This window comes from Orbicella faveolata, unplaced genomic scaffold (assembly GCF_042242905.1).
Source record: "Orbicella faveolata isolate gen_17 unplaced genomic scaffold, um_ofav_v1 contig_34, whole genome shotgun sequence".
NCBI lineage: Eukaryota > Metazoa > Cnidaria > Anthozoa > Scleractinia > Merulinidae > Orbicella > Orbicella faveolata.
Genome location: NW_028301563.1, coordinates 25,659,385 through 25,684,691, shown reverse-complemented (window position 1 = coordinate 25,684,691; position 25,307 = coordinate 25,659,385). Strand labels below are relative to the sequence as shown.

Here is a 25,307-nt window from a genome sequence, read left to right as displayed (position 1 = left end):
CAAGCATTTCTTCTGAGGGACTTATCAAACTTGCATGTGCACCAAGGAACATATATTCAGCGATACACGGCTCTTTTTCATCAAGAGTTACAGAAAATGATGCCAGATGCAGATGCAAGCCTGGAGCTTGTAGTGAGTAGTGAGCTCCGACGCAGAATGGAGGGATTTGGCCAGTCGAAGAGAGCAGCGCCAAGGGACAGAGTTGCATGGTGACTGAACTTTTTGGTTTCAGAACGTTCCTTTCGGCGCAAGGAGCGATGCCTCCCCCTGACTGCAACCATGCCTGTCACACGACACTCAATGGACAATTTTAACAGCCATTTACTTTTGAGATGTTTATTTGTCCTGCTCTTTCTGTTTTACCAAAGTTTACAAAAAAAACTAATCAAAATAACTACAAATAAGTTTTCTTTCCCGCAGGTACAAGTCATAAATGGTTCTCAAAAGCCGAGTAACTTATAATGGATATATAGAAGATATTATTGTACATGAACGCCCGAATTTTCTTTTCAAGTGTACCATCGGTACGAGAACATAAAATTCGTATCTATAAGCAGCCATGCAACTTACCCTGTTAATTATATGGATATCGATGAAACATCCAAATCTAAGACACCTCAGTTTTGTATTCATTTCAGAAGCATCGAAAACAGTGGTCACCTTAACCGAGGTGGGGTCTGTAATCGAAAATGTGTAAATTAATATGACCACCATTTTCATGAAACACAAAGAAAAATTACGTTTGCCTCTTAGAAATTGTTATTTTCCGCGTTAAAAAAAGTAAAATTGAACTTTAATGACGTTGAAACAGAAATTATAATGTTCGTAACCATGATGACATCTTCATCTACGAGATGAAAAAGAAATACAAATTTTACGAACAAGAAAAATCCCGGTATTTCATCAATATCCATGTAATAAATCACTTTACTTTTTAGCTGATATTTCTTTACCGATTAATCTTTACAGAAAAGCTACAAATTGTCTACAAACAACACAAAAGCAGGCACAGCTAGATCAGTAGATATCAAATCTGAAGGCCTCTTTACAGGACTCCGGGATATATATATACCAGTCGGCTTGCCGCTAAACGATAGCAAAATGTAATGTTTACATGAGCCCCGGGGTGGCTGGTCGTATTGACATCAACAGGGTCAACATCGCAGTAAACAAAATAGGGGATAAGGGTAAAATAGCAGTATTTAGTAAAACTATTTCGACAAAACCTGGTCTCTGGACATTATAGTGGCCCATAACGGAACAGCAATGGCTATATGTGCAAAAGTGTCAACTATGGTTTCTAATTGGTGGACTACATGGAAAATGTCAGGCTGTGTATCGGAAAGAGCTATCCAACAAAAAGCGTCAACCCGAAGCTGCGTCGCGGTGATTTTTTCCTAGTCAAAAACCATCCTGATTCCTTGTAAAGAGACCCTGAATTGTAACAAATACCTGTGTATTGTTTCCTCTGCCACCCTGCTTTGTGTTTCACCAACTAGTTACATTGCCTACATACCTATTTATAGCAGGGGCAAGCAATGAATACGACAAATGTTTAACAGCGCGCATAAGCAATATAATATTGCAGAAAGAATAAATATGAGTTAAAATGGATACATCTCTTGCACCTTACCAAAATTTACGAAAACATTAGTTTATGTATTCCTCCGATTTTTATTTTACCCAAAATTTATTGAAGGACTGTTAGATTGTCTACATAACCCTTTTCAGCAAGAACATGAGAAAAAGGTGGCAAAGGCCCATTTTTAGATTTAGAAAACGAAACCTTTTCTTTTTTCACTGAGGTTATCATTTTCCTACCTCCTCATTTCCCAAAAATGCAAGGTAAACAATTGATAAATTCTCCTATAAATCCCTCTTTCGCAGTAAGATTGAAAAAAATCCATGCAGGCACAATGCAAGTGTCAGAAATACGTTCTAGTTTACCACCTTATAAGCTTCCCTGCTTTTGCATCTCACCACGAATGTTACGATAAACGTATAAATTGAATACATTATCCTTTAGTGCAAGAGATGAATATCAAAATGTCATCAGACATATTAGCAGCACTCTTCAGTGCAATTGTATTATAAGCAAGGGTAAATATGAATCAGAATGAATACAGAAGCATACTGTTTTCCTGATTTTCTCTTATGACAAACTACTTGAGAAAATGTGTAAAACTGTCTACAAATTCCCTCATAGCGGGCGCTAGAGACCTACCGTCCATCTATTCCTTAGCGGGCGCACACGCCTGATAAATACATATCAATCAAAATTTATATATAATATCCTTCTGTTTACGAAGTAAGGTTATCCATGATTTGTTATCCTGCTGTGCTTTTTTATCAGAGTTTACCGGAAAACTAATCAAAATCCCTACAAACTTTATTGAGCAAGCACAGGCGAAAAATGTTTCTTGAAATCTAGATAATTATGAACTGAAATGGATGCTGCAGTTGATTATTTCAATTCCGTCTACCAAAACTTTACTGAAAACCTATAAATCGTCTGCAAATCCCTCAGTCTTTAACGGGCTTAAGATGTGAAATGCAGGCACTAGTGATGGAACGTTCTGAAATAATAAATATATAATTAAAGGGATTCCTTTCCTTTCTTTGCCTGCTCTTGCAGTTACCTTAGCAGGCCTGATTGACAAATATGGGACGTATAAGTCATCAGCCATGAAAACAAAACGAAAAAAAAAAAAAAAAACAACAACAACAACAACAACAACAAAAACTCGCAGTAGTGCGGTAGTTTTTTTTACGAAAATGAAAATCAACTTGTAATTCACCTGCCTAGAATTTTATCATACATTTACGACAACTTCGGATCAAAGATGTTAGACTTATCAATGCCATGTGACTTCATATAACGTCATAACCAACAGCAAATCTGATCTTGTAGACTAAGTTCAGGGTTATCTATGCAAAGCAAAACAGTTTTGATATGTCTTATTGCAACAAAAACCCAAGGAGTGTGGTATCCACATCCAGGCTAAACTAGCTAAGGTTAATAAAACTTGGGCTATTTTAACATTATCGAAACTTTTTTTTTATGAAGCTCTTATATCTAGTTAATTGATTTCAATAGGTATATTTGTTACCATGGAGACGTGCTGATAGTGTCTCCTTTTGAATGAATTGCATCTGGATGCCAAGGGCTGCGACCTATCATAAATAGCGAGAGAAGCTCTAACAACTCTTGCTGAAATTAACAGCATACTAAAATGGACTTGTACTATCAGACAGAAATCTCACCCACATGTTACACAAAGGCCTGGATCTTTGGAAAACAAGAGTGGTTACCCAGCTTTCTTTTCAAAAGTGAGAATGAGAGATTTTGAAAGAGAAAGCCGACGAGTACAAATACTACTAAAACAAGAAACAAAACTTTGTTATGAACAATTCCTTTAAAGATCGAGGAACGTTTCTCGGAGCATAAAGGTAGACTATCGCACTGGTCTATTCTACTCACCTAGTTTTGAGAGTTTACTTTTATTCGTCAAATTGCATTTATGCTGCCATTGACAGAGCAAATGAGGGATCCATTTACTGTATCTTAAAGAGGTGATATTTTATCAGTGTCTAAATACTGTCAAGAGAGAAGTCTCCCTTGAAGTCTGAAATAGTGAGTTGAAGTATTTCAACCTTTATAGTGCTCAGCAATGATTCTCAGTTATGTTAGCTCTAACTTCTACTCTTTCTGAGTCGGGTTCTAGAGGAACTAAAGAACTGGTATGCATCATGCAATAGGAAGGGTTAAAAGGGCTATTCTAGTTCCCTGCCTTCTTGTTAGTATTATAAACTCACACTGCTTTACAGGTGTGTGTCTTCAATTGTCTCATGCAACGGGAAATCAGAGACTGTCAAACGCGAAGAGAATTCTGTTTGTGTTCCTTGGTGACATTTTTTGTTGCTGATTTTGGCGACTGGACGATTGTCATCCTGCAGGTCCAAAGCGTGATCATCGCCTTGTTCACCTTCTTCGAGAGTAACATCAAATGCTCCACTGTCCTTAACAGCCGCACGAAGTGTAGTCATTTCAAAGTGTCCCGTTTGCAGCTGGGTTTTCAGGACGTTTTTCCCAACCATTCCTCGAATTTCTCCTTGCAAATCGACGAGAGGGAGAAACAACGCCAGACAGCAAGAAAAGGAGCAATGAGGATTTTTACGCCACTCCTTGAAGTAGTCATAGAGGTGCAAGGCGTACTGAACTGAGAACAAAACGAAAACAGAAAACTTGATGTTTTTGGCACAGCACTTGAGATATCTAGCACATCAATGGTGGCAAAAATTTCACAGTTTCCATTCTCCATTAAAAATCATTATCACATGCCTAGCATCGCACTTTCAAGAGGGTCTCAATGAGATTAGTCGTCAACCCTCCAACAGCATAAAAATTAACCACCAAACGCCACATACGAAAAACAAAAATAAGCGTCAATCGTCTAAGCAGTCAGTCATATTTAGTTGGCAAATGTCTCACAAATAAATCTACTCGCAAAAAGGTTAACACAGAATGAAAGAATGCTGTCAAACAGTAGTAATTAAATGTTTGTGAGAAAATTTCGATCTAACGGTTAGAATAAAACTTCTGCTAAAAATGATCGTTTGCTGGCTAATAGCAGTTTTTATTACAATGACTGATCGTAGAGACCTAATCGCGGCGTGAAAGGTACCACTTGTCAGGCAATTAACTTAAGTGCCTAGTCTTTGCGTTATTTACGCAAACAAACTAGATTTGCGATAACACTAAGATAGAGTGCAACTTTACCCAGAAAAAACAAAATAATTTTATAGGTAGTCTATGTGCCAGCCCACCGATTTGACCTGAATTTTGACGTGAAACAACGTCGTCGAGGCGTATAATTTTGAAAAATTTGATATAAAATTGAGGTTTTAATTACATGCGGCTATGGCAACGCTAAAGTACTTCTAAAAGATGGTATATTAATATTATGGGGTAGCTTACACAACTATGTTTAGCTTGCTAACCCTCGAAAAAAAAATGTAATTGTAGGGTCTAGTTTTGCTCTTTAAGGGAAAAAATAGGTAAGGCCACCTTGACTATAAAAGAAAAATTCAAACAATTTCTAAGATACAATTTCGAGCAAGTTGGTAAAGACCTTCATCCTGACAAAGTTGGAGAAAACCGTGCATAGGCTGCATAGGTATTGTTACTTTTATATACTCCAGTAACGTTACAGCAAGACGCTCTTAAATCCTGTCAGGAGCACGACAAATGATAATTCTTTCCATAGAACTTTAACTTCACTGTGAGACATTATTTTAACTTTTGTTTATAGGAAAAGATGTATCAGTTCAACACCGTCACAATCTTTCCGATTGTTCTTTGGCTGCAAAGTTGAATATGCACCTTATTTCCCAAAAATAGAGCTATAGCAAACCTTTTTTTCGTTTTCAAAAGCTTTGAGGTGCTTCTATCAGACACGACCAAACTTTTAGCGCTACAGTGAAAAATGGTCTTTTTGCGAATTAAATTTCTAAATAATTTAAACCTTAAAACATCAAAAAAAAAATATATTGAGTTTTCTAACAATAAGAATCTAGATGTAAACACAGTGAAGAATACGAAAATGCGAAATATGTTCTCGATATTTCGCTTTTGTTAAAATCCCATGCAAACGTTGCCGTCTTGGTAGTCCCAGTGTTCCAGAGCTTTAGATCTTGAACTGTAAAGATCCAAAGGTTCAGTGGGCTCAAGAATGCTCCGGCGCAATAATTTTTTTTCCATAGCATGCAACCGTTTCCATGTTTTTCCGCACGCTCCATTTACAGGCACTGTTAGGTAGTTCGCTTCAGGCGTCCAGAAAGGCTTACCTGACAGAAGTTACATATGCAATTCTGACCAAACTACTTGAAGTTGCAAAACTCGCGTAAATCAGTAAAGGGATTATTCATGCGCTAATATTTAGTCGACAGTACTATTGATTGCGCATGGGCCTTGGGACCGACATGACCGGGCGTGTACGTACAGTAAGTAGTGTGTGGCGTGCTTCACGTGTTAGAGCTTTGCTCGCCCGCTTTGGAATTATTCTTCATTTTATATTGGTAAATCGTAGCCATCACCTTGCGATCCTGCTATAATCTTTTGCTTCACTTGTTGTTTCTGCCGTAGAATTAGGATACCATTTTGTGCACTCTTCCGTTTCTATGCGGCCACAGACTTATTTTTTGTACCACGAGCTAGCCATTTTTTTTTCTCCTTAGTCTTGTTTATATGTCTTGAATTCGCCTGTACTTCTGTTAGTTTACACATTTTGTATTTCTTGTAGTGTCCTTAGAAAGTTCGACCGCCAGGGTGAACTTGTTTTCAAGTTTACTCGCTAGCTTTAGTTTAGATCACTTTGGCTCCTATTTTGATGTAATTAGAATTTGTCTCCGGTCTTCATGACCACATGAGGTTTTGCATTACAACATTTGTTTTTTAGAAGTTTATTGTTGGGTGCAGTGCAGCCTCCAAGTCTCCTGTTTCCTAGCTTTAGCCGCTGACATATATTTCATAAGCAAAACCTCGTATTTAGTTGTATTCATTTGAATCATATCCTAAATATTAATTTCTGTAATTTGTATTAGGTCTTACTATATATTACAGTGTTGTTAAAGCAAAACCTATGTCTTATATGCATTCTTGGACCTGTTCTCCCATGACATATCTAAACAGAGGAGACAACGGTAAACATTAAAATTCATTTCGTCGACTGAATTTTCCCCCTACCCTTCATCGCCGAAACTTAACCGCTGACCAACAAATGACAACTTTAGAGTTCCTGTCCATAAAAATGGAAAATAACTCGGCAAAAGTCGAAAATTCGATTCCGCTCATATTTTTATGGTAGGTAGGCTAGGGCATGACAGAAACTACTGGATAGTTTTTTTTTGGCAAAATATCCTTTTATTTCAAAGAAACATGCAAATTACCAACTTCCGTTAAAATTGTCATTTGACGCACCATTTTATTAAGCAAGTTTGAGGACCTCGCATGCAAAACCACATAATTCTTCCGTCTTTAAAACACTCAAATATTTTTTGTGCAATGTTTAAATGTGTACTGGGTTGATTTTAGGAAATGTTGCGTTGTCTTTTTGGGTGCAAAATAATGAAATTTCGAAGACATGCATTTAATTCACTTAAAAGTACTTCGTGAATATAATTAATTTTCACCATGTGCGAAACCTTCAAATGGATTAAGCTTCTGGTGGTTGAATTGCAGCAGGATGGTCTACAGATTCCTGTAAAAAAAATTTTGGGCAAATGATTGTGAGAGACGCGAGAGCTTTTCAAAGTGCGTCAAAAGTGCAAATATTTGACCATTCTCTCGTCAAATTTCAATTTACGGGTCAGACGTATATTTTAACATGCGCCACATGACTTGACCAATGTTAAGTTGAAATAGACACAGAGCTGATAATTTCGAAATGTTCTAACCTTATTTGCTGTAAAAGGCAGGGCCAAAGCCGATTTGACGTGTTTCTTTCAGCATTCGTTGCACATAAAGCAGAAGTTTGCTTTTGTTTACATAACGTCCGATGTATATCGCCAACTGTCAACTTATTTAATGATCGAATACCATGAATCTGTGACCCTCTTTCGACACATATGATCACCGCTGCATCTAAGACAGAAACAGCTAAGTAATTTGTAGATAGTTGCTTGCTTTGCACTACACCAAAATATTACGTTTGATCATCATGGTTTGATGGCTTGAATCCTTGCTTGCAGCGGTTCCTTGTTCGTCACGCAATGCTGTCATCCCATTTTAGGGGCTAGGGGTAGGACAATTTCTATCCTAATACATAAGGCTTCGTAAGGCTTGGAGCCACTGGGAGCACACAATCGTGTTGAGTAGGAAGAGATTGAATTAAGAAATGAAAAGAATGAATAGTTTACCATTGCCCCAGTTGTTATTTTTTACTCTACCACCGCTACCTACATGCCCTGCGTAATAATGTAACGCTAAACTCATACCTAAGTTTTTTCGTGCTGTGCAATGATTTTTGGTTTACATGTAATACAGTGGGCTACCCTCCGGTAATTTAGTGGTGACCGCTTAATGGGGCTAGCCGCTTAAATGGAGGTTGATGTTCAGTGCCTTGATTATTTAGGGCTAGGGTTATAAACTTCGTGGTGACCATGGAGTCAGTTCAAGTCAGTCATGATAGACGTGTATTTGAATTATCACTCGTCATGCACCTTCAATTTCAGACTCTTATCTACCATCGACCTTTCCAAAACAAAGTTTTTAAATTTTGGGTGGCCGGTTAATAGGGGTAAAGACAATAATTAAACCCTTATCGGAACGACCAAATGGTGGCTGCGGAGGTAACCGGTCAATAGGTGTTTTATTTACAATATTTTACTGACAATAATTTTGGACTGTATTGACAGTCCTCTATTTTCTGTTACAAACATACCAATGCCTCGCTACTAGGCAAACTAAATACTCCAAATATAATGGCATGGCCATGGCTTTTTACTCACGTAATTACTACTTAAATTTAGTCTGTTTTTCTCACGAGTTAAACACGCTGTGATTTCCTATTTTTATTTCAGCTAGTTCTTGCTTCATTGATCTGTAATTTGTTTTATGGCAATTTTTTTTAAAAAATTCTAGTGAGTACAGGCACTAGCTTTATCAGCTGTTGTCTGAAACATCAGAACGTACAACAAACGTGATTTGGACAGAGGCCACGTACACTATAGAATACGATTATATAAATATATATATATTATTATATATGAACAAACAGATGAACAATGATTAAATTGTTTTCACTTATCCTGAGAGTGCTCTGTACAAAATAGATCAAAATGTGTAGCATATGCCGTGACAGCATTGCGTGACGCACAATTAACGGCTGTAAGATTGTGCTGCGTCGACACGCTTATCGGTAATGGTCAGCAATTTATCAAACGTAATATTTTGGCGCAGTGCAAAGCAAGCAACTATCTACAAATGACTCAGCCGTTTTTGACTTAGATGCAGTGATGTTCATATGCGCAGATAGATGGTCACAGATTCATGGTATTCGACCAATCACAGGTTGACAGTAGCCGATGTACATCGGACGTTAAACTTGTGTAAACAAAAGCAAACCTCTGCATGTGCGATAAGTGGTGAGAGATCGACTAGAAACACGTCAAATCGGCTTTGGATCTGCCTTTTACAACAAATAAGGTTAGAACATTTCGAAATTATCAGCTCTGTATCTATTTCAAGTTATTATAGGTCAAGTCATGTGGCGCATGCTAAAATATACGTCTAACCCGTAAATTGAAATTTGACGAGGGAATGGTCAAATATTTGCACTTTTGACGCACTTTGAAAAGCTCTCGCGTCTCTCACAATCATATGCCCTAAAATCTTTTTACAGGAATCTGTAGACCATCCTGCTGCAATTCAACCACCAGAAGCTTAATCCATTTGAAGGTTTCGCACATGGTAAAAATTAATTATATTCACGAAGTACTTTTAAGTGAATTAAATGCATGTCTTCGAAATTTCATTATTTTGCACCCAAAAAGACAACGCAACATTTCCTAAAATCAACCCAATACACATTTAAACATTGCACAAAAATATTTGAGTGTTTTAAAGACGGAAGAATTATGTGGTTTTGGATGCGAAGCCCTCGAACTTGCTTAATAGAATGGTGCGTGAAATGACAATTTTAACGGAAGTTGGTACTTTGCATGTTTCTTTGTCAAAAAAACTATCCAGTAGTTTTTGTCATGCCCTAGCCTATCTACCATAAGAATATGAGGGAAATCGAGTTTTCGACCCTTGCCGCGAAATTAAGAATTTGTCTGATTTTGACAGGCAGGCACTCTTAATTGTAAACAGCCAGAAAGCTTTATTTTAAAATGTCAACCGTCTGAGGTAAACCCCCATTAAACGCCCATCACAAGCTTAAGAGCTTGACTTTGCGCAACAAAACAATACTGATTTTTGTTACCGCAGCCAGAGCACTTGTTTGCCGTGTGCCAGGATAAATTATAACATAGCCTTTAGCAAAGCGCGCGTTCTAATTGGCTAATACACTCGATCCATTGTCCGTGGGTTGCACGCTCACGTAAGTTTGTTTATATGTACTTTTACTCGGCAATTTTGTCATTGATGTTTACACTTTTTAAAACATAATTCCCATTTTTTAAAATAAAATCTAATAATTCTTCCGGAGATGAGGAAGATTATTCCTGTGAGGTAAGAAAGTTCGAGCTCAAGTCTTTTGCCGGACCTCCACCTAAGATATTTGAATCAGCTATACAAAGGCACTCGGCACTCGGAGAAGGACCAAAGAAAACAACAAACTGGTCTGTGTCAGCCTTTTGAGGTTAGTAATGCATAGCGGAAATTTGGACAGTTTCTTGAGTGCTTAGCAAACCTCCCAAGTGCATCCATAACTCGATAGTTGCACGCTGCTCGTTTACCATTTCTTTTATAACATTGGAACTTTTGAGATAGTATATACTGAATCTTGTCCGGCTTACATAAGTCAAAAGCGCCATAAACCGCGCGAAAATACTCATTCAAAAATCTGAAAAAGCGACACATCAAAATTCTTCTTGGATCGCGACTAGTTTACAGTTTACATTTTCTCAATCTCGGGCAAACAAAAAACTTCAAACTGTTCAGTTAACCTAAATATCAAGCTGAAAATCTTTTTTAAAAGCCATTTATGTGTTCAAGTTCAGCCTTAGACGCGCAACTGATCAAATATTTAAAACGAAGTGGAAAGGAAAACGAAACCCACAAACCTGTTATTGAATAAAGCATCTCAAACAACTCAAAGCCAGGGTGTTTGTTCGCTTTCTTCTCCACTCTCACTTTTAAGAAACGTCTGGTTCCATATTGTCTTCTTTTTTCCGAAGAGGCCGTGAAGTACAGAGAACTCAGCCACCAAAAGATTCAACCATGAGCGGTTTGTTTTCAATTCTTCGGAAAAGTGATCCAAATCCAAAATCGAAATCTCGAAAATAGCTCTTAAACACTGCCACTTTGTTTCGCGACCGAGTTTGAGGAGAATGGGTCCAGCGGTTGTTGTGACGTCTACCCAGGAAGGTTGAATATATCACGCCCTCTCATTTCCTTCAGGATGGTGCAATACACATTCGAAAAGCGCGCAGAAACGCCTTCCAGAAGTGCTATCGGCTGTTGAAGCAATATCCCAGTTTTAAAGAAAGATATACTGTACAATTTACTGGCGATGATCGGTCAATGGTCCTGGTACCATAATTGCAACTTAAGGTGGCTCCCTATAGTTTTTTGACCGCGCGCGAACTGATTTTGAAAAACACCCGATGGCGCGAGTGTTCAAAACTCTTCGCGAACGTCGCTCGCGAGATTACGCAGTAAATCGAAATTTGTTTTATCACAAAAGTTGCGTGAATCTCCTTTGGTTTCAAAATGTTTATCGACCGAATAGAAGACCCTACCCTTCTGTATTTGATTTAAAGGAGAAAAGTACGAGGTATGTAGGATTTTCAACCAGAGAAACTGATTTGGTCGATCGTCACGATCATCGCACGGAGCAAAACAAATATATTAACACACCTATACGACGGAAGAGGATTCCGCTAAATCTGGAATGAGCCAGGATGTTACTCCCCAACAAACTACGTCGTGTAACCAGCTCGTGGAGCATGAATATGCACTTCGGAAATACCAAGCAACAAAAAAAGGTCGAATTTTAGCAGCCACAATTGCTCATTTACAAGATGCTAGCTGTCCATAGGGTAAGAATTCCTTGTTCTAAATTTTCCTCTCTAAAAATGTGTCATAATATTGCGAAAACTAGTTTTAGGTAGGACATATGAGCTAATCACGATTCTTTTCCGACTTGCACGCGCAAATGACGCCAGTGGGTCATTGATACGCATGCGCGCGTGGTCGTTTCGAGATTTTATGACGTCACAAATAAGCTAACGAAGGAAAAAAACGCTTATTTTTCTCGTGTTTCCTTCGGTGAAATTTTGCGAAAGTTTGTATATTTCATGATATAGATGCCTTCTTCATAATATCATTTTTGACAAAATTTTTTCCTAAGGATTTCTCTTTTTTGATCAAAATTAAGGAGATTAATAATTTTTGCGAATCTACCAGATAAACTTTTCATTTTTTTCAAATTAAACTATTGTCCGAAATCGTTTTGACATGACTGCCGAGTTTAAAGATATTATACTGAGGCGAACCCTAGAAAGAGAAGCAAATAGGTGGAAAATAGTAAAAGGATGGTTATCTTTACGATTGGATGTTGCTATGGCAACAGTCTGCAATACACTCATATGAACGAAAACGAAACCCCAGGTGTGTTGCTAATCTTCCTTGAGAATGCCAGGGGCTAAAACCCAAAGGTGAAACAAGTAGTTCATACATTGTTAGTTTTTCATCCTTCTTCAGGTGAAGATACTGTTAATACTGAAGGGAGCCACCTTAAGCGATGGTTGATTTTGTCGAACCAAAACAAGCGAACTGAGTCTGTGAGAACCATTGAAGAACTCTCACTGGAATTTGTTCTGCAAACTTTTTATAGTCTATTTTTATTTATTTATTTATTTTTTCTGCTTAAAGCTAACAAGCAATTTGTAGAAGTGCTACCGACAACCTATATCTTCCAGTTCCGCAGTATTTATAACATAGCCGGCAAAGTTGTGTGATCAATCAAGAAGCGTTGCGACCGATATACTGATGTGTAAATAGGTCGCAACTGTACGCCGCCAACCAGCAGTTACTTCTCTTTCGATTAAGATAAAAGTCGAAGATTAATCCTTTAGAATTACATGATAACAAAATGGTTAGTCTCACAGAGATTTTAAAAGTTTGGAAATCAGCAGTGTGACAAACACTCTGTGCAATAGTGTCGAAAATATGACCGCGTAACATTATCTGCGAACCGCAAAGGGAACACATCGTTTTCGCTTATCCGACAAATTTTATTGCAAACTTTGAGAAAAATTTACATTGGTTATTTAAAGTTACGACTTTAAACGTGTGACAATGTGAAATCGGTAATTGTATGAAATGTTTCCTCCCGCCTTGCTTCTCGCAGCTTCAAAAATACAGGTCCGAACCATTATACGATTTTCAATCGATCGAAGCCAGTGTTTTGGAGGTTATCAAGTCTCGAAAACTGCAACACCTACGTCGCTCTTATAAACATGAAGAATTCCAGAAAGTAAAACTCAAACAGGATTTAATAGAGCAACCATATCCTGACAAAATACATTCTCGCTAAAGACAAATGTAAACGGGCTATAAACACGCGTGGGAATCTTGTGTTTAGGTGACGAAATTACCATCTAAAGCAGTCCTTGAGTTTTTTTACCTGCTTTTCGTTTGCCTGCTCCTCCACTTCATATCTAGCTTACCATTCCTAATATACAAGCAGCTCGTCCGCCAAGAAGTCTTCCCCTTCGTCGCTTGAAATATTGCAAATTGCTGTCAAAGCTCTATGCGCAGTTCACAGTTATCGAACGAGCTCGATAGAAGTTTATTTCGGAGTCTTCCGAGTCGAAACTTAACCCTGATTCCAGCGAGGAAAGAGAAATGATTATGGAACAAAACTTGGACGTTTTTAGTGCCAAAATATATTGAAACGATTAGTTTTGTTTTCCATTTTCTCGAGCAAATACAGAAAGCTGACTGAGGCGCCATTGTGTTTGGTTTCTGGGTAGACGTCATCAGCAACCGCTGCCCCAAACTCCCTAAAACGCGGTCGCGCCACACTATAAGCTCGACTTTGAAAGGCATAAAAATCGAGTATTCAACCAAATGAATTTTTTTTTTCCGCCCAAATGATTTGAATAACAAGTGGATTCGTTTTAGCATAAAAAAAAAAAAAAAAATTAGGGGTTAGGTGCACCTTAACTAACTTTTGAGAAACGCTTTTACCGGCGGCAATTTTCGTTTGTTTTCAGCTTGATATTTAGGTTAACCGAACAGTTTATAGTTGTTTATTTACCCGAGATCGAGGAAACGATCCTAGCCGCGATCCAAGAAGAATTTTGATGTGTCGCTTTTTCAGATTTTTGAATGAGTATTTTCGCGCGGTTTATGCATGGCGCTTTTGACTTCATGTAAGCCGGACGAGATTCAGCATACACTATCTCAAAAGTCTCAATGTCATAAAAGAAATGGTAAACGTGCAGCGTGCAACTATCGAGTTATGGATGCCCTCGGGAGGTTTGCTAAGCACTAAAGAACTCGGCCATCGCATTGCGCGGCTCTTACGCTTCTTTCGTGCTTAGCGACCTCCCGCGTACATCCATAACTCAATAGTTGCACGTTGCACGCTTACCAATTCTTAACTAGTATTTGTAAGATTTAGATGTATCATGGTACCTAGTAACTAGGAATCGATCCTCATAGACCCACAGCACTGTAACTAGACATGGCAACACTATTAGATCGATGTGTATCGACCAATATCACTTTCGGTGAATAATGAATGTACACGTACTAGTGAAATTAAGAGTCTTCCCCAAAGTTAAAAACAGAGGAAAAAACCGAACAGCACAAAGAAATAAAAATATCAAAATAAAATAAGCATTAGCATTATCTTCAATAACCTGTGAATATCTAGATCCAGGAGACTCGAACCCAGGCCAACAGATTGACTACCTAGGTCTTTGTATGGCCAAAGACATACAACTTTCGAACTGGGTATTTGATCTCGTGGAAGGGTGGCAATTTAGATTAATCATCATACGTATGTTGCATCGTTTCTTTATATCCAAATTTATAGTAACAATAGAGTCTTACCTACTACTAGGCCAATCACCAACGAATTTGCAGCGAACACCAGTATCTTGAATAAGAGTGCGTCAGTATCAGCATCCAACGACCCTGTCGTTATATTTTCGGCAGGAATCCTGCTCATCGCTCCAATAACCATGTTAACAACTGTCACGGCAAGAGAAGTCGTCATCAGTCTGTTCTCCATCACGTCTTGTAATGGCCTGACCCAGGCGAAAAGGATCCCATACATCCCAGTGATGACCAATGCCAAACCGATGTAGGACCTACTCTCTTGTCCCACAAAAATAAGACCGCATGTCAGGATCACTTTACGAGCCGTTTCAACCAGTTCCCAATACCACGAACGGGTTTTGTAATTTACAAAGAGGAAACCCATTCCAGAGATCATTTCTTGATTGAAGGCCCGGCCCTGTGATCTCTCTGCATCTTTTTTGGTCAATGCTGCTCTTCTCTGTCTCCAGATGGCGATGAATGCGGCAGAAGGCAGAACAAAAATGTAGGCAGTACAAATGTATGCTACGATAAGGTAATTATTGTACTTTTGACCTTGGCATGACACGCTGTAATCTGCTTTCAGGTACTTGGAACACAGCTCTTCCTTGTCATCCCGGCAAAGTTTCCTGCAGGCCAGTGGAAGGACATTGGCTGCCTTAGAACACGTGCTGAGGTACGTTACGTACAGGAAGAAAAACATATTCCTGTATACCAGCTCTTTTGATTGTGACACTCTTTTAGACTTTTCTTCGTCTTCCAGGTTGTGATTTCTGAGGATCATAAGCCTATGCACTCCGTAAGCAATGCCAGCAATGCAAATGACACCAGCATTTACTGCCATTATTGCAAAGAGGCTTCCAAAGGCATCCAAGCGCATTTCGGGGAAAAGGCAATGGACAGGTGCTATTTGCAGCACATTCAACTGAAGAAATCCTGAATACTTCGCGATATTTTCAAGAGAACCTGGCCATTTTATGTACGAGAACGCATCCAGCAAACCGTGCGTGACCTGATAAAAGCCAATTACGATCTTGAGCTTTGAAAAAAACGTATCCATAAGACGGCCTTCTCCTTTCTTCTTAATTTTTCTTCGGCTCGTCCACACCAAAGCGGCGATGATAATTAATACAATGACCAGGGTTATAGACAGCTGACCAGCAATCCATTTCTTTGATGGGCATCGTGTGCAGATTTTGAACTGTTTAAAGTGTCCTGAACTACAAACGCTGCAAAGTGGACCTTCGTACCCATTCTCACACGGGGAATCTAAATCCCCCTTGCATGATTCCTCAACTGGGCACTTATAAGGCGTTGGTATTGCATACGGGTATTGTATATGGAAAGTTTCTAGAGTTGGTGAAGATGCCAGGAGATTTTTAATGAAAACTTGGTAACGATTTTTGTGAGTCTCATTTCGCCATTCCCACCAATGACCAGATTTCAATGAAGCATAATCATCTTGGCATTTCAGTCCCCCTTGACCACACTTGAAACATTCTTTGAACATGTGGGTTCGATATTGGCCTTCTAAGCATTTACAAGCACGATGTCCAGCAAAGAAGTCAGTTTCTGTACCTGTTGGAGATTTAGAATCAATATATCATTTCCTAATGTCACCATGTTTAACATTGAAATGATGATATTGAACAATGTAATAACGTCAATGAAAACCTTTCCTGGATAACCACGCGCGGTACGGACCAAGTTTGGTGACCTTTTACAATAAAAATAAAGGGGTTTTGTATACACTGTTCGTCGGTTCTTGATCAATTACCTTTGTCGAGAGGTTATTTTGACCGGTTGAGAGGAGTTTTAGTGGCCGTTGCCGTTGTGGAGAGGTAATGACCCTGGTAGAGAGGTTAAAACAAGAGCGATGTGATGGACTCTTGCCGGGACCAAATAAAGTAGCCGCTGTAGTATGTGGCCGTAGGTGGAGGTTCGACTGTATGTTCAAATCTCTTCCTGGTTACTTACTATCATTGAGTAGTTAATGATCTCTCGACGATCTGTCGCAGTCATCATAGAGAGATCTTACTGTCTTAAAAAGTTCAAGGCTAATTATTACCTAAGAGATGTTTGGGCAGGACTTCTAGGCTGTCGCTGTCGAGTGATAATGACGTTTGCGAACTGAGCTTGGGCTACGTGTGTTCTAATGAGCACAAATATTGAGTTTTTATCCGTCAACTTGGTCTTATCTCTCCCACTGCATAATAACGTGACGCCATACTAAAAAAATACCTAAGAATCAGAATTATAAAATTTTGTGGGATAACCATTACACAACCGAATGAGCTCCACGCAAAGAAACTCCTATGCAGAGGTCCCGATAGGATGCTGGTTTTACTAGGTATCGGTTAAGTGACCACAGCTTAAAGTCATCTATGCGTGAGTGAAGCGTAATCATCCATTTAACAGTGATTAAGATAGTAGAGGGATTATCTAGACAGTCCACCTTACCTAGAGGACATGACTTGCAATCCCGATGATACTTTCCAGGTGCTTTATCAAATGCAACAAAAGAACCATTTGGACATCTCTTGCAGCTTTTGCTCACATAGCCGAGAGTGTCAGAGAAAAAACCTCCTGGGAAAAGACAAGAACAATGCTATGTTATGGTATGCTATGCCACCTAAAGAAATGTCCGGTTGCGAAACTAGTTTGCTATACATGTATAGTAAGTAATGGAAGCAACGTGGCAATGCAAAGAAGTGTCGTAAGTAATGTACCACTAACCCTAACAATAATACTAACACTATAGTGTAAGTGTAAGAAGTGTAAGTAAAATGTAAGTATAATATTAGTATTGTAAGTAGTGGAAGTGTTCGTCCTGTAAATAAGCTTGCATTTCTAATAAAAAAAAAAAAATTAAAAAAAAAAAAAAAACACTATCGCTAACGCCAAAACTAACGCTAACACTAACACTAATACTAATATCTATAATATAAGCCGAGAAATCTCGGAGGTTTGATTGGTTGATAGTATCACCATTTCTGCATAATAGTGGTATAACAGCAGAAATGGATGGTATAACAAGGTTACCATGACAACACTGAACACAATTACGTTTTTGTTTTTGTTTTCAAAAAAGATGGCGGCCAGATTCCCTTAAATTTCCTGTTAGGAAATACAAAAGCTCGCCCAAAAATCAGAGAACCAAAACGCAGTCAAAACTATTAAAACGTGGATGAATGTTTGGAAGTCGTGGGCAGAAAGCAAGGGCCTTAAGAGTGATTTTCTCGGAAAGTCGAGAATCGGAAGACAGTCACCAAAAATCGATTTTTCTTTTATTTCGCCAAAACATACTTTTGGGTGAGCTTATTCAAGGAAAAATAGTTTAAAGTTCCAACGATTTATTTTACCGCCAAAATTTAAGAGAGTTCGAAATTTGCATATAATGGCGGTTTTCGCGGCTTAAAATGTTCAAAATTTTACGCTCCTTTACGAAAACAGCAGGGGCGTAAAAACGATCCCATGAAAGCGAAACCGGGCGCAAATATTATTTCATTCTTATACTTTAAAAGGATGTGACATTTTTCTTGAATTTTTGTTTGTAGCTTTTCAACTAAGCGTATTTGTACAGCCACCATTTGCGTCTCTTGGCAAGGAACAATAAAGGCCAACTTTGACTAGTACAAATGACCTTTGACCCTAAAATATATTTTCCATTTACAGTAGCTACCTGATGATGTTTTCTCCAACACAATCTATTTACCCTTTCCAACGCCATACGCGCGCCAAGCTGTAATGCTGTCGCCGTAAAATGCAAAATTGTTAAGCTTGCTGATGGTGGGGATCTTTCTACTGTCTTCTACCAAATCTTCAATGGTCTCCATTGAAACAACCCGCACTCCGTGTATTCCCCCCCCCCCCCATGTGAGAGAGGAGCATCTTTGAGCTGATGTGCTGTGGTTACGTCATTCCCTTCGTTGATGAAGGTTCTGACGTGAGATTTGTATGTTGCTGCTAACGCATCGGCAGCACCTTTTCCGCCTTGTGTGTCAGAAAACTCAATACGGTGTATCTTGACGCCGATAGAGGCTGATATCACTGGGCAAGAAAGAATGGTTGAAGATGAGTGATAACAGCCGGCGTTGTCTTGTCGTAAATATGCTCCGCTAACTTCTTTGTTGTCCAGCTTAATGGTGCTTAGTACATCTTGCATTATTTTCACCAATGAGGAACTTTCTTGGTTGCATGACTCGATGATATGAATAAAGCCCTGCCACTGGAGCACACCATCCAAGCGACGGTACACCACAGAGATATGCCAAGAAATCCCTCGCTTACCGAACCAATCTATTTGAGATTCTTGATATCTCTGCGGCAGAAATTTCCTTGCCCAGTCGTTGACAATTAAGATGTTTACTCGTCAAGTTGTTCCAAAACGTCTAACCGTGCCCGGTATTGGTTACTTGATCTCAAGATGTGACTTTTTCAGGAGAGGATGGAACAGGAACAGCTTCGTCCTTTTCATCATCCGATGGAAATTTTGTTTCGCTGAGGACGCGTTCAATCTCTGTCAGGTTTTCAATAAGACCTTGGCATCTGTCACAACTGTCCGTGTGGTCAAAGGTCATTTATACTAGTCAAAGTTGGCCTTTAATTGTTCCTTGCCAAGAGAAGCAAATGGCGGCTGTACAAATACCCGTTGTTAAAAAGCTACAAACAAAACTTCAAAAAACTTATTACACGATTTTAAAGTATAAGAATGAAATAATATTTCTGGCAAGTTTCGTTTTCACAGGATCGTTTTTACACCCCCGCTGTTTTCGTAAAGAAGCGTGAAATTTTGAATATTTTAAGCCGCGAAAACCGCCATTATATGCAAATTTCGAACTCTCTTAAATTTTGGCCGTAAAATAGATCAAACTATTTTTACTTGAATAAATTTCACCCAAAGGTATGTTTTGGCGAAATAAAAGAAAAATTGATTTTTCGTGACTGTCTTCCGATTCTCGACATTCTGAGAAAATCACTCTTAATGACGAAATTGTCAAATACGAAGCTAAAGAACCGTGACGAAAGTCTCTCTCGATTCTTTGCCGAAATTCGCAAGAGCGCTGGCTCCGACTATGAGCCGGACATCTTAAGGGTTATGTTAGCTGCCCTCGACAGACACTTCAAACAAAATGACAGCAAAATATCCATAGCAAAGGACCGAGAATTCGTCAAGTGCAGACAGGTCCTGGAGGGAAAACTGAGCAAGAGCTCTTCGCGAAAAAGGCAACGGAAAACGACCAAATGCAACACAGCCAATATTAGAATTAGTATTAGTAACATTAAAACTAGTACTACTACGTACCATATTTATAATAAGAGCGATTAAGTCCTAAGTGAAACATCATTAAAATTATAAGAAACAGTGATTGCCATGTCGCAAGGATTCTTTAAAGCCAGTAAGAGTGGTCTGGGTTTTGTTTGTAGTTGGAAGGCTGTTCCATAATGTAGCACCTCGATACTGCAGGCTACGTTTTCCGGCTTCGGAGCCCCTCAAGTTATAGGTAACTTGTGTAACATAATGTAACATAAATTTGGGTCATTTAAGGGTTGCACGTGACTAAATATCGCACAGTCATGAAAAAAAAAAATACTACGCTATGTTAAACACTATAAAATGTAATATTCTGTTCTCTTCTGCTGTATTCGGCTGTACTGTAACCTCTAGTTTACTATAACAACTATTGCTTCTTCTTATAAGGTTTCGAGATAATGAAGATTCTCCTTTGGGAAACATTAAGGCATTTAAGCTCAATTTCTGACCCTTGAAACAAAAACTGACATAAAAATAGATTCTAAGATTAGTAGCACTTTATCTCTCCTCACTGGATTGACAAAAGAAGATAGAAGTTACCTGGCGAGCAATCTTGACATCCGTCAACTCCCTTAGTTGAAAGATTTTTAAATGTTCCTAAGGGACATGGTGTAAATGCTGTGTTTTTTTGGCTGAATCCAGAAGCCAAGAGAGCGGACGTATATGCTCCACGTTTACGGTCATCGAGTCCTTTGACGTAAATAGCTTCTGCCTCGGAACTGACTGGACTCCTAGAAAAATAATTTTGCTCTTCTGGATTAAAAGTAACAACATCTAAGTGTTCCACATTATAGATCCTCTGGTATGGGTTAGCAATAAATACTCACCAAGACTGAAATTAAAAACTTTTGCAACACCGACACCGTTGCGTGGTGGCGAGTGCAGTTGAAAAACAAATTTGCAGTATTTATGGCTACGCGTTATTACCTCATTTCAAGTAGAATTTCGAATAAATCAGCACGAGTAATTTTTTCCCAACTTACTAAAACTATGGAAACAATTAGGTCGAGTGCAATTTGTAGTCATGAAAATATTATAATTGTTTATTTATTCCAAATTGCACGAGAATAATTGTGTAGTTACTTTTTAATGAAAGGTTCAACGATAAAACCAGGAACATGGAACATTCCGGAACATCCCGGAACATCGAATAATTATAACAATTATGATAAAAAAAAATAAATTACACAAAAATAAACTGGTATCAGCTCTGAATATAAAAAAAACAAAACAAAAGCATAGCAAAAAAGAAAAAATAACAAAGAAATATGAAAATCACTGCAATGAGTGAAGGCTCGCAACTGAATAGAGTAATTCATTCCTTCCAGTCGTTCGCCATCAGTTTAATCAGGTGACTGTCTCTTATTCCCAGATTCCGTTTTTCATAGAAACCAACTCTTTAATCAGACCGAAATAAATATGGCAACACCAGTGTGATTTCTTTATTCAATTCATTAGGTCAATTCAAAGATATGCGTATAAACGCTTTCTCATAAAGAAATAATGTCTCCATGAAATAGAAATAGATGCTCTTCGGCATTGAGTTTCTTGTCTAAACTAGTTCAGACTGCTCGAGCTCTGATGATTTATTAATAATAACTTGCTTGTGAATCGGGCTTCCGGAAAGGTGGAGTCTGCACTCGGTTTGTCACAATGCCAGGCGTTCCTAGCGGAGAGCGCGAAATCTGGGGATGATAATTGCAACATGAAGACGGAACAGTGACAAAACTATTGCTACTGACTTAACAAACAACTGTATGATGCTCAGACGAACACCTCAGATGCTGAAGAGATCAGGGATTAACAAAGGAAACGCAATTAATTACCTTGCATTCATCGTCCAAATCGTCCATGTTTGTGTTGAAAAGCAGAGTGCTGTAAAGCCACGTGACGCAATTGATAGGAAAAAAGAGGAGCCTGCACTCATTATGGTCAGTTGAACGAATACCCAACGCTTCCTACCCCTCCCCTACCGACTCCCCAACCCCCCAAAAGTAATTTTTCATATTTCGAGCTGATACCAGTTTATTTTATTTTTGAAAATTTCATTTTACATATTTTCTCATAACTATTATAATTATTCGATGTTCGGGATGTTCCATGTTCCTGGTTTTATCGACAATAGATAAATTAATTAAACAATGCCCCAGTGCTTGAAACAATAGGAGCTGCAGGACAAGAGAACGAATCAAAATACAGGTCTGGAACAGGTACGGGACTACTGCCTTTAATACGAGATGTTCCGAACGGAAAGTGTGAAGTCAACAAGCTTCACATAACAGCAGCAACTCGGGCTAATAGCTATAACGCTGCGTAATAATGAATAGGTGAGTGACGTAAAGATCGTGTCCATGAAGCATTCAGTAAGTGTCCTCCAAAAGCAAAGTTGTATTCCTGTCGAAATGCGTTCTGTTTTCCACTGTTGAGAACCTCCAAACAATTCTTCTAGAGGAGAACGCTAATTTAATAACCGAGACATTTGGTTGAACTAGCGATATTTCCATACCATAGACAAGAAAGTCCACTTTATACTTGACCGCAGTCATCAGTAGCGCGGTTTTGTTTTGATTCTGACCTTCTTGCAACCCGAAGGACGATATCATTGCTTCTAATCCATTATAGTTCTCTTTACCTTCGGCCGAGTGCATATCCCTTACCATTTCGAACTCTTTAAAGTTTGTTTTGTGGTTCTAAGTACAGAATTTTGCCGTTTTCTATCCACGACACACAACGCCATGTTTGTTTCGATGCGATTAAAAAAGTATCTTTCCCCACCCTCTACAATATGCAAAGGAACAAAACAAAATAGGTACCAAGGAAATCTCTGGGGAGTGGGAAAGACGCAATCTCTTAGTATTTTCCAAGGACCACTTGCCTTACCTATCCTGCAAGGGAGTTTATACGCGCCTTTAGCTACCTCTACACGGAATTAATAATGAAAAGTTAAAGGGCACCTAACCCCCAAAATTTTTTTCGCTAAAATGAATCCACTTGTGATTTGAAGCATTTAGGCGAAAAAAATTTTGAATTTCGTTGAATCCTCGATTTGCTATGCCCTTTCAAAGTCGCGCATGAAGTGTTACACGACCGCGTTTCAGGGAGCCTGGGGCGGCGGTTACTGATGACGTCTACCTAGGAACCAAATACAATGACGCCTCAGTCAGTTCTCTGTATTTGCTCGAGAAAATGGAAAACAAAACTTATCGTTCCAATATATTTTGGGACTAAAACATTCAAGTTTTGTTTCAGAATCATTTCTTTTTCGTCAGTGGAGTAAGAGTTGGGTTTCGATTCGGAAGACACCGAAATAAACTTCGATCGAGCACGTTCGACAACTGCGAACTCACCGCTTAGAGCTTTAGGAACAATTTGCAATATTTCAAGTGACGACGGGGAAGACTTCTTTGCGGACGAGCTGCTAGTATATTAGGAATGGAAAGCTAGATACGAAGTGGAGGAGCAGGCAAACGAAAAGCAGGAAAGAAAACTCAAGGACTGCTTTGGATGGTAATTTCGTCACCTAAACACAAGACTCCCACGCGTGTTTATAACCTGTTTACATTTGTCAGTAGCGAGAATGTATTTTGTCAAGGTATGGTTGTTCTATTAAATCCAGTTTGTGTTTTACTTTCTAGAATGCTTCATGTTTATAAGAGCGACGTAAGTGTTGCAGTTTTCGAGACTCCATGATCTCCAAAACACCGGCTTCGATCGATTGAAAATCGTAGAGTTGTTTGGACCTGAATTTTTAAAGCTACGGGAAGCAAGGCGGAAGGAAACATTTCATACAATTACCGATTTCACATTGCCACATGTTTTAAGTCGTAATTCCAAATAACCAGTGTAAATTTTTTTCAGAGTTTGTAGTAAAATTCTTCGGATAAGCGAAAAGGATGTGTTCCTTAAGCGGTCCGCAGATAATGTTACGCGGTCATGTTTTCGACACTAATGTATAGAATGTTTGTCGCGCCACTGATTTCCAAACCTTCGAAAAACTCTGTGAGTGTAACAATTTTGTTATCATGTAATTCTAAAGGATTAATCTTCGACTTTAATCTAAATGGAAAAAGAAATAAGTGCTGGTTGGCGGCGTACAGTTGCGACTTTTTTACACATCAGTATATTTGGTCGTAACGCTTCTTGACCGATCACACAACTTTGCCGGTTATTTTATAAATACTGCGGGACTGGAAGATGTAGGTTGTCGGTAGTATTTCGACAAATTACTGGTTGGCTTTAAGCAGAAAATTTTGAAAATAGCATTTGAAAGTCTGCGGAACAAATTCCAGTGAGAGTTCTTCAATGGTTCTCACAGACTCAGTTCGCTTGTTTCGGTTCGACAAAATCAACCATCGTTTATGTCTTTATCGTTCCATTGATCGATCATCGCTAGTAAATTGTACAGGGTATCTTTTTTTAGATCTGGGATATTGCTGCAACAGCCAATAGCACTTCTGGAAGGCATTTCTGCGCACTTTTCGTATGTGTATTGCATCATCCTGAAGGAAATGAGAGGACGTGGGATATTCGATCTTCCTGGGTAGACGTCGCAACAGCCGATGGACCCATTCTCCTCAAACTCCGTCGTGAAACAAAATGGCGGTGTTTTGGGGCTATTTTCGAGATTTCGTCGGGGCACAGAAAATCGAGGATTTAACTGAGTCCAATTTTTTTTTCGCAGGAGTATTTCAAATAACATGTAGATTCGTTTTAGCAAAAAAAAAAAAAAAAAGAAAATTGGGGTTAGGTGCACTTTAACATTGAAAAGTTAACAATGAAAAGTAGACAATGAAAAGTTAAACAGACTTCCGTTACCGTCTTACGTTTTAGTATGCCGTCATATTGTGCCCATCAGACGAAAATACTGACATGTAAAGGCCACGTTTTCGATCAGGAACTAGGATTTCGCTTTGATTTCCTTTCCCAATATTTTAACCCCAATAGTCCTCCGTCCTACGGACTTCGCACTAAAAATAGACTACTTCAGCCATTGCCTATATATTAAATGATTACCGAGGAAGCAGACAGTCCCCTTGGTGCCCATCCACAAATCTTATGACATTTCTAAACGTTTTAGTGAACATTCCAATAATGGTGGAAAAATAATGATTGAAATAATCGGAGGATCTTCGGAACTCTTCGGAAATCATCTGCTCCATTCGGAAATCTTCGAAATTATTCAGGTGACACTCAAAAATCTTGGAAAGAGTTCAGATG

At 38.8% G+C, this 25,307-nt stretch overlaps 1 protein-coding gene across 1 annotated transcript; it reads right to left on the bottom strand.

Annotated features, from left to right (window-relative positions):
• Positions 1-320: 320 nt before the first annotated feature.
• Positions 321-16,345, bottom strand: LOC149105453 (uncharacterized). Its single transcript, XM_089271422.1, has 2 exons — positions 14,789-16,345; positions 321-4,220 (listed from the first exon to the last, which is right to left on the bottom strand). Exons 1-2 carry the CDS (start codon positions 16,284-16,286, stop codon positions 3,823-3,825), a joined length of 1,896 nt encoding a protein of 631 aa, XP_089127548.1. The 5' UTR covers positions 16,287-16,345; the 3' UTR covers positions 321-3,822.
• Positions 16,346-25,307: the final 8,962 nt, after the last annotated feature.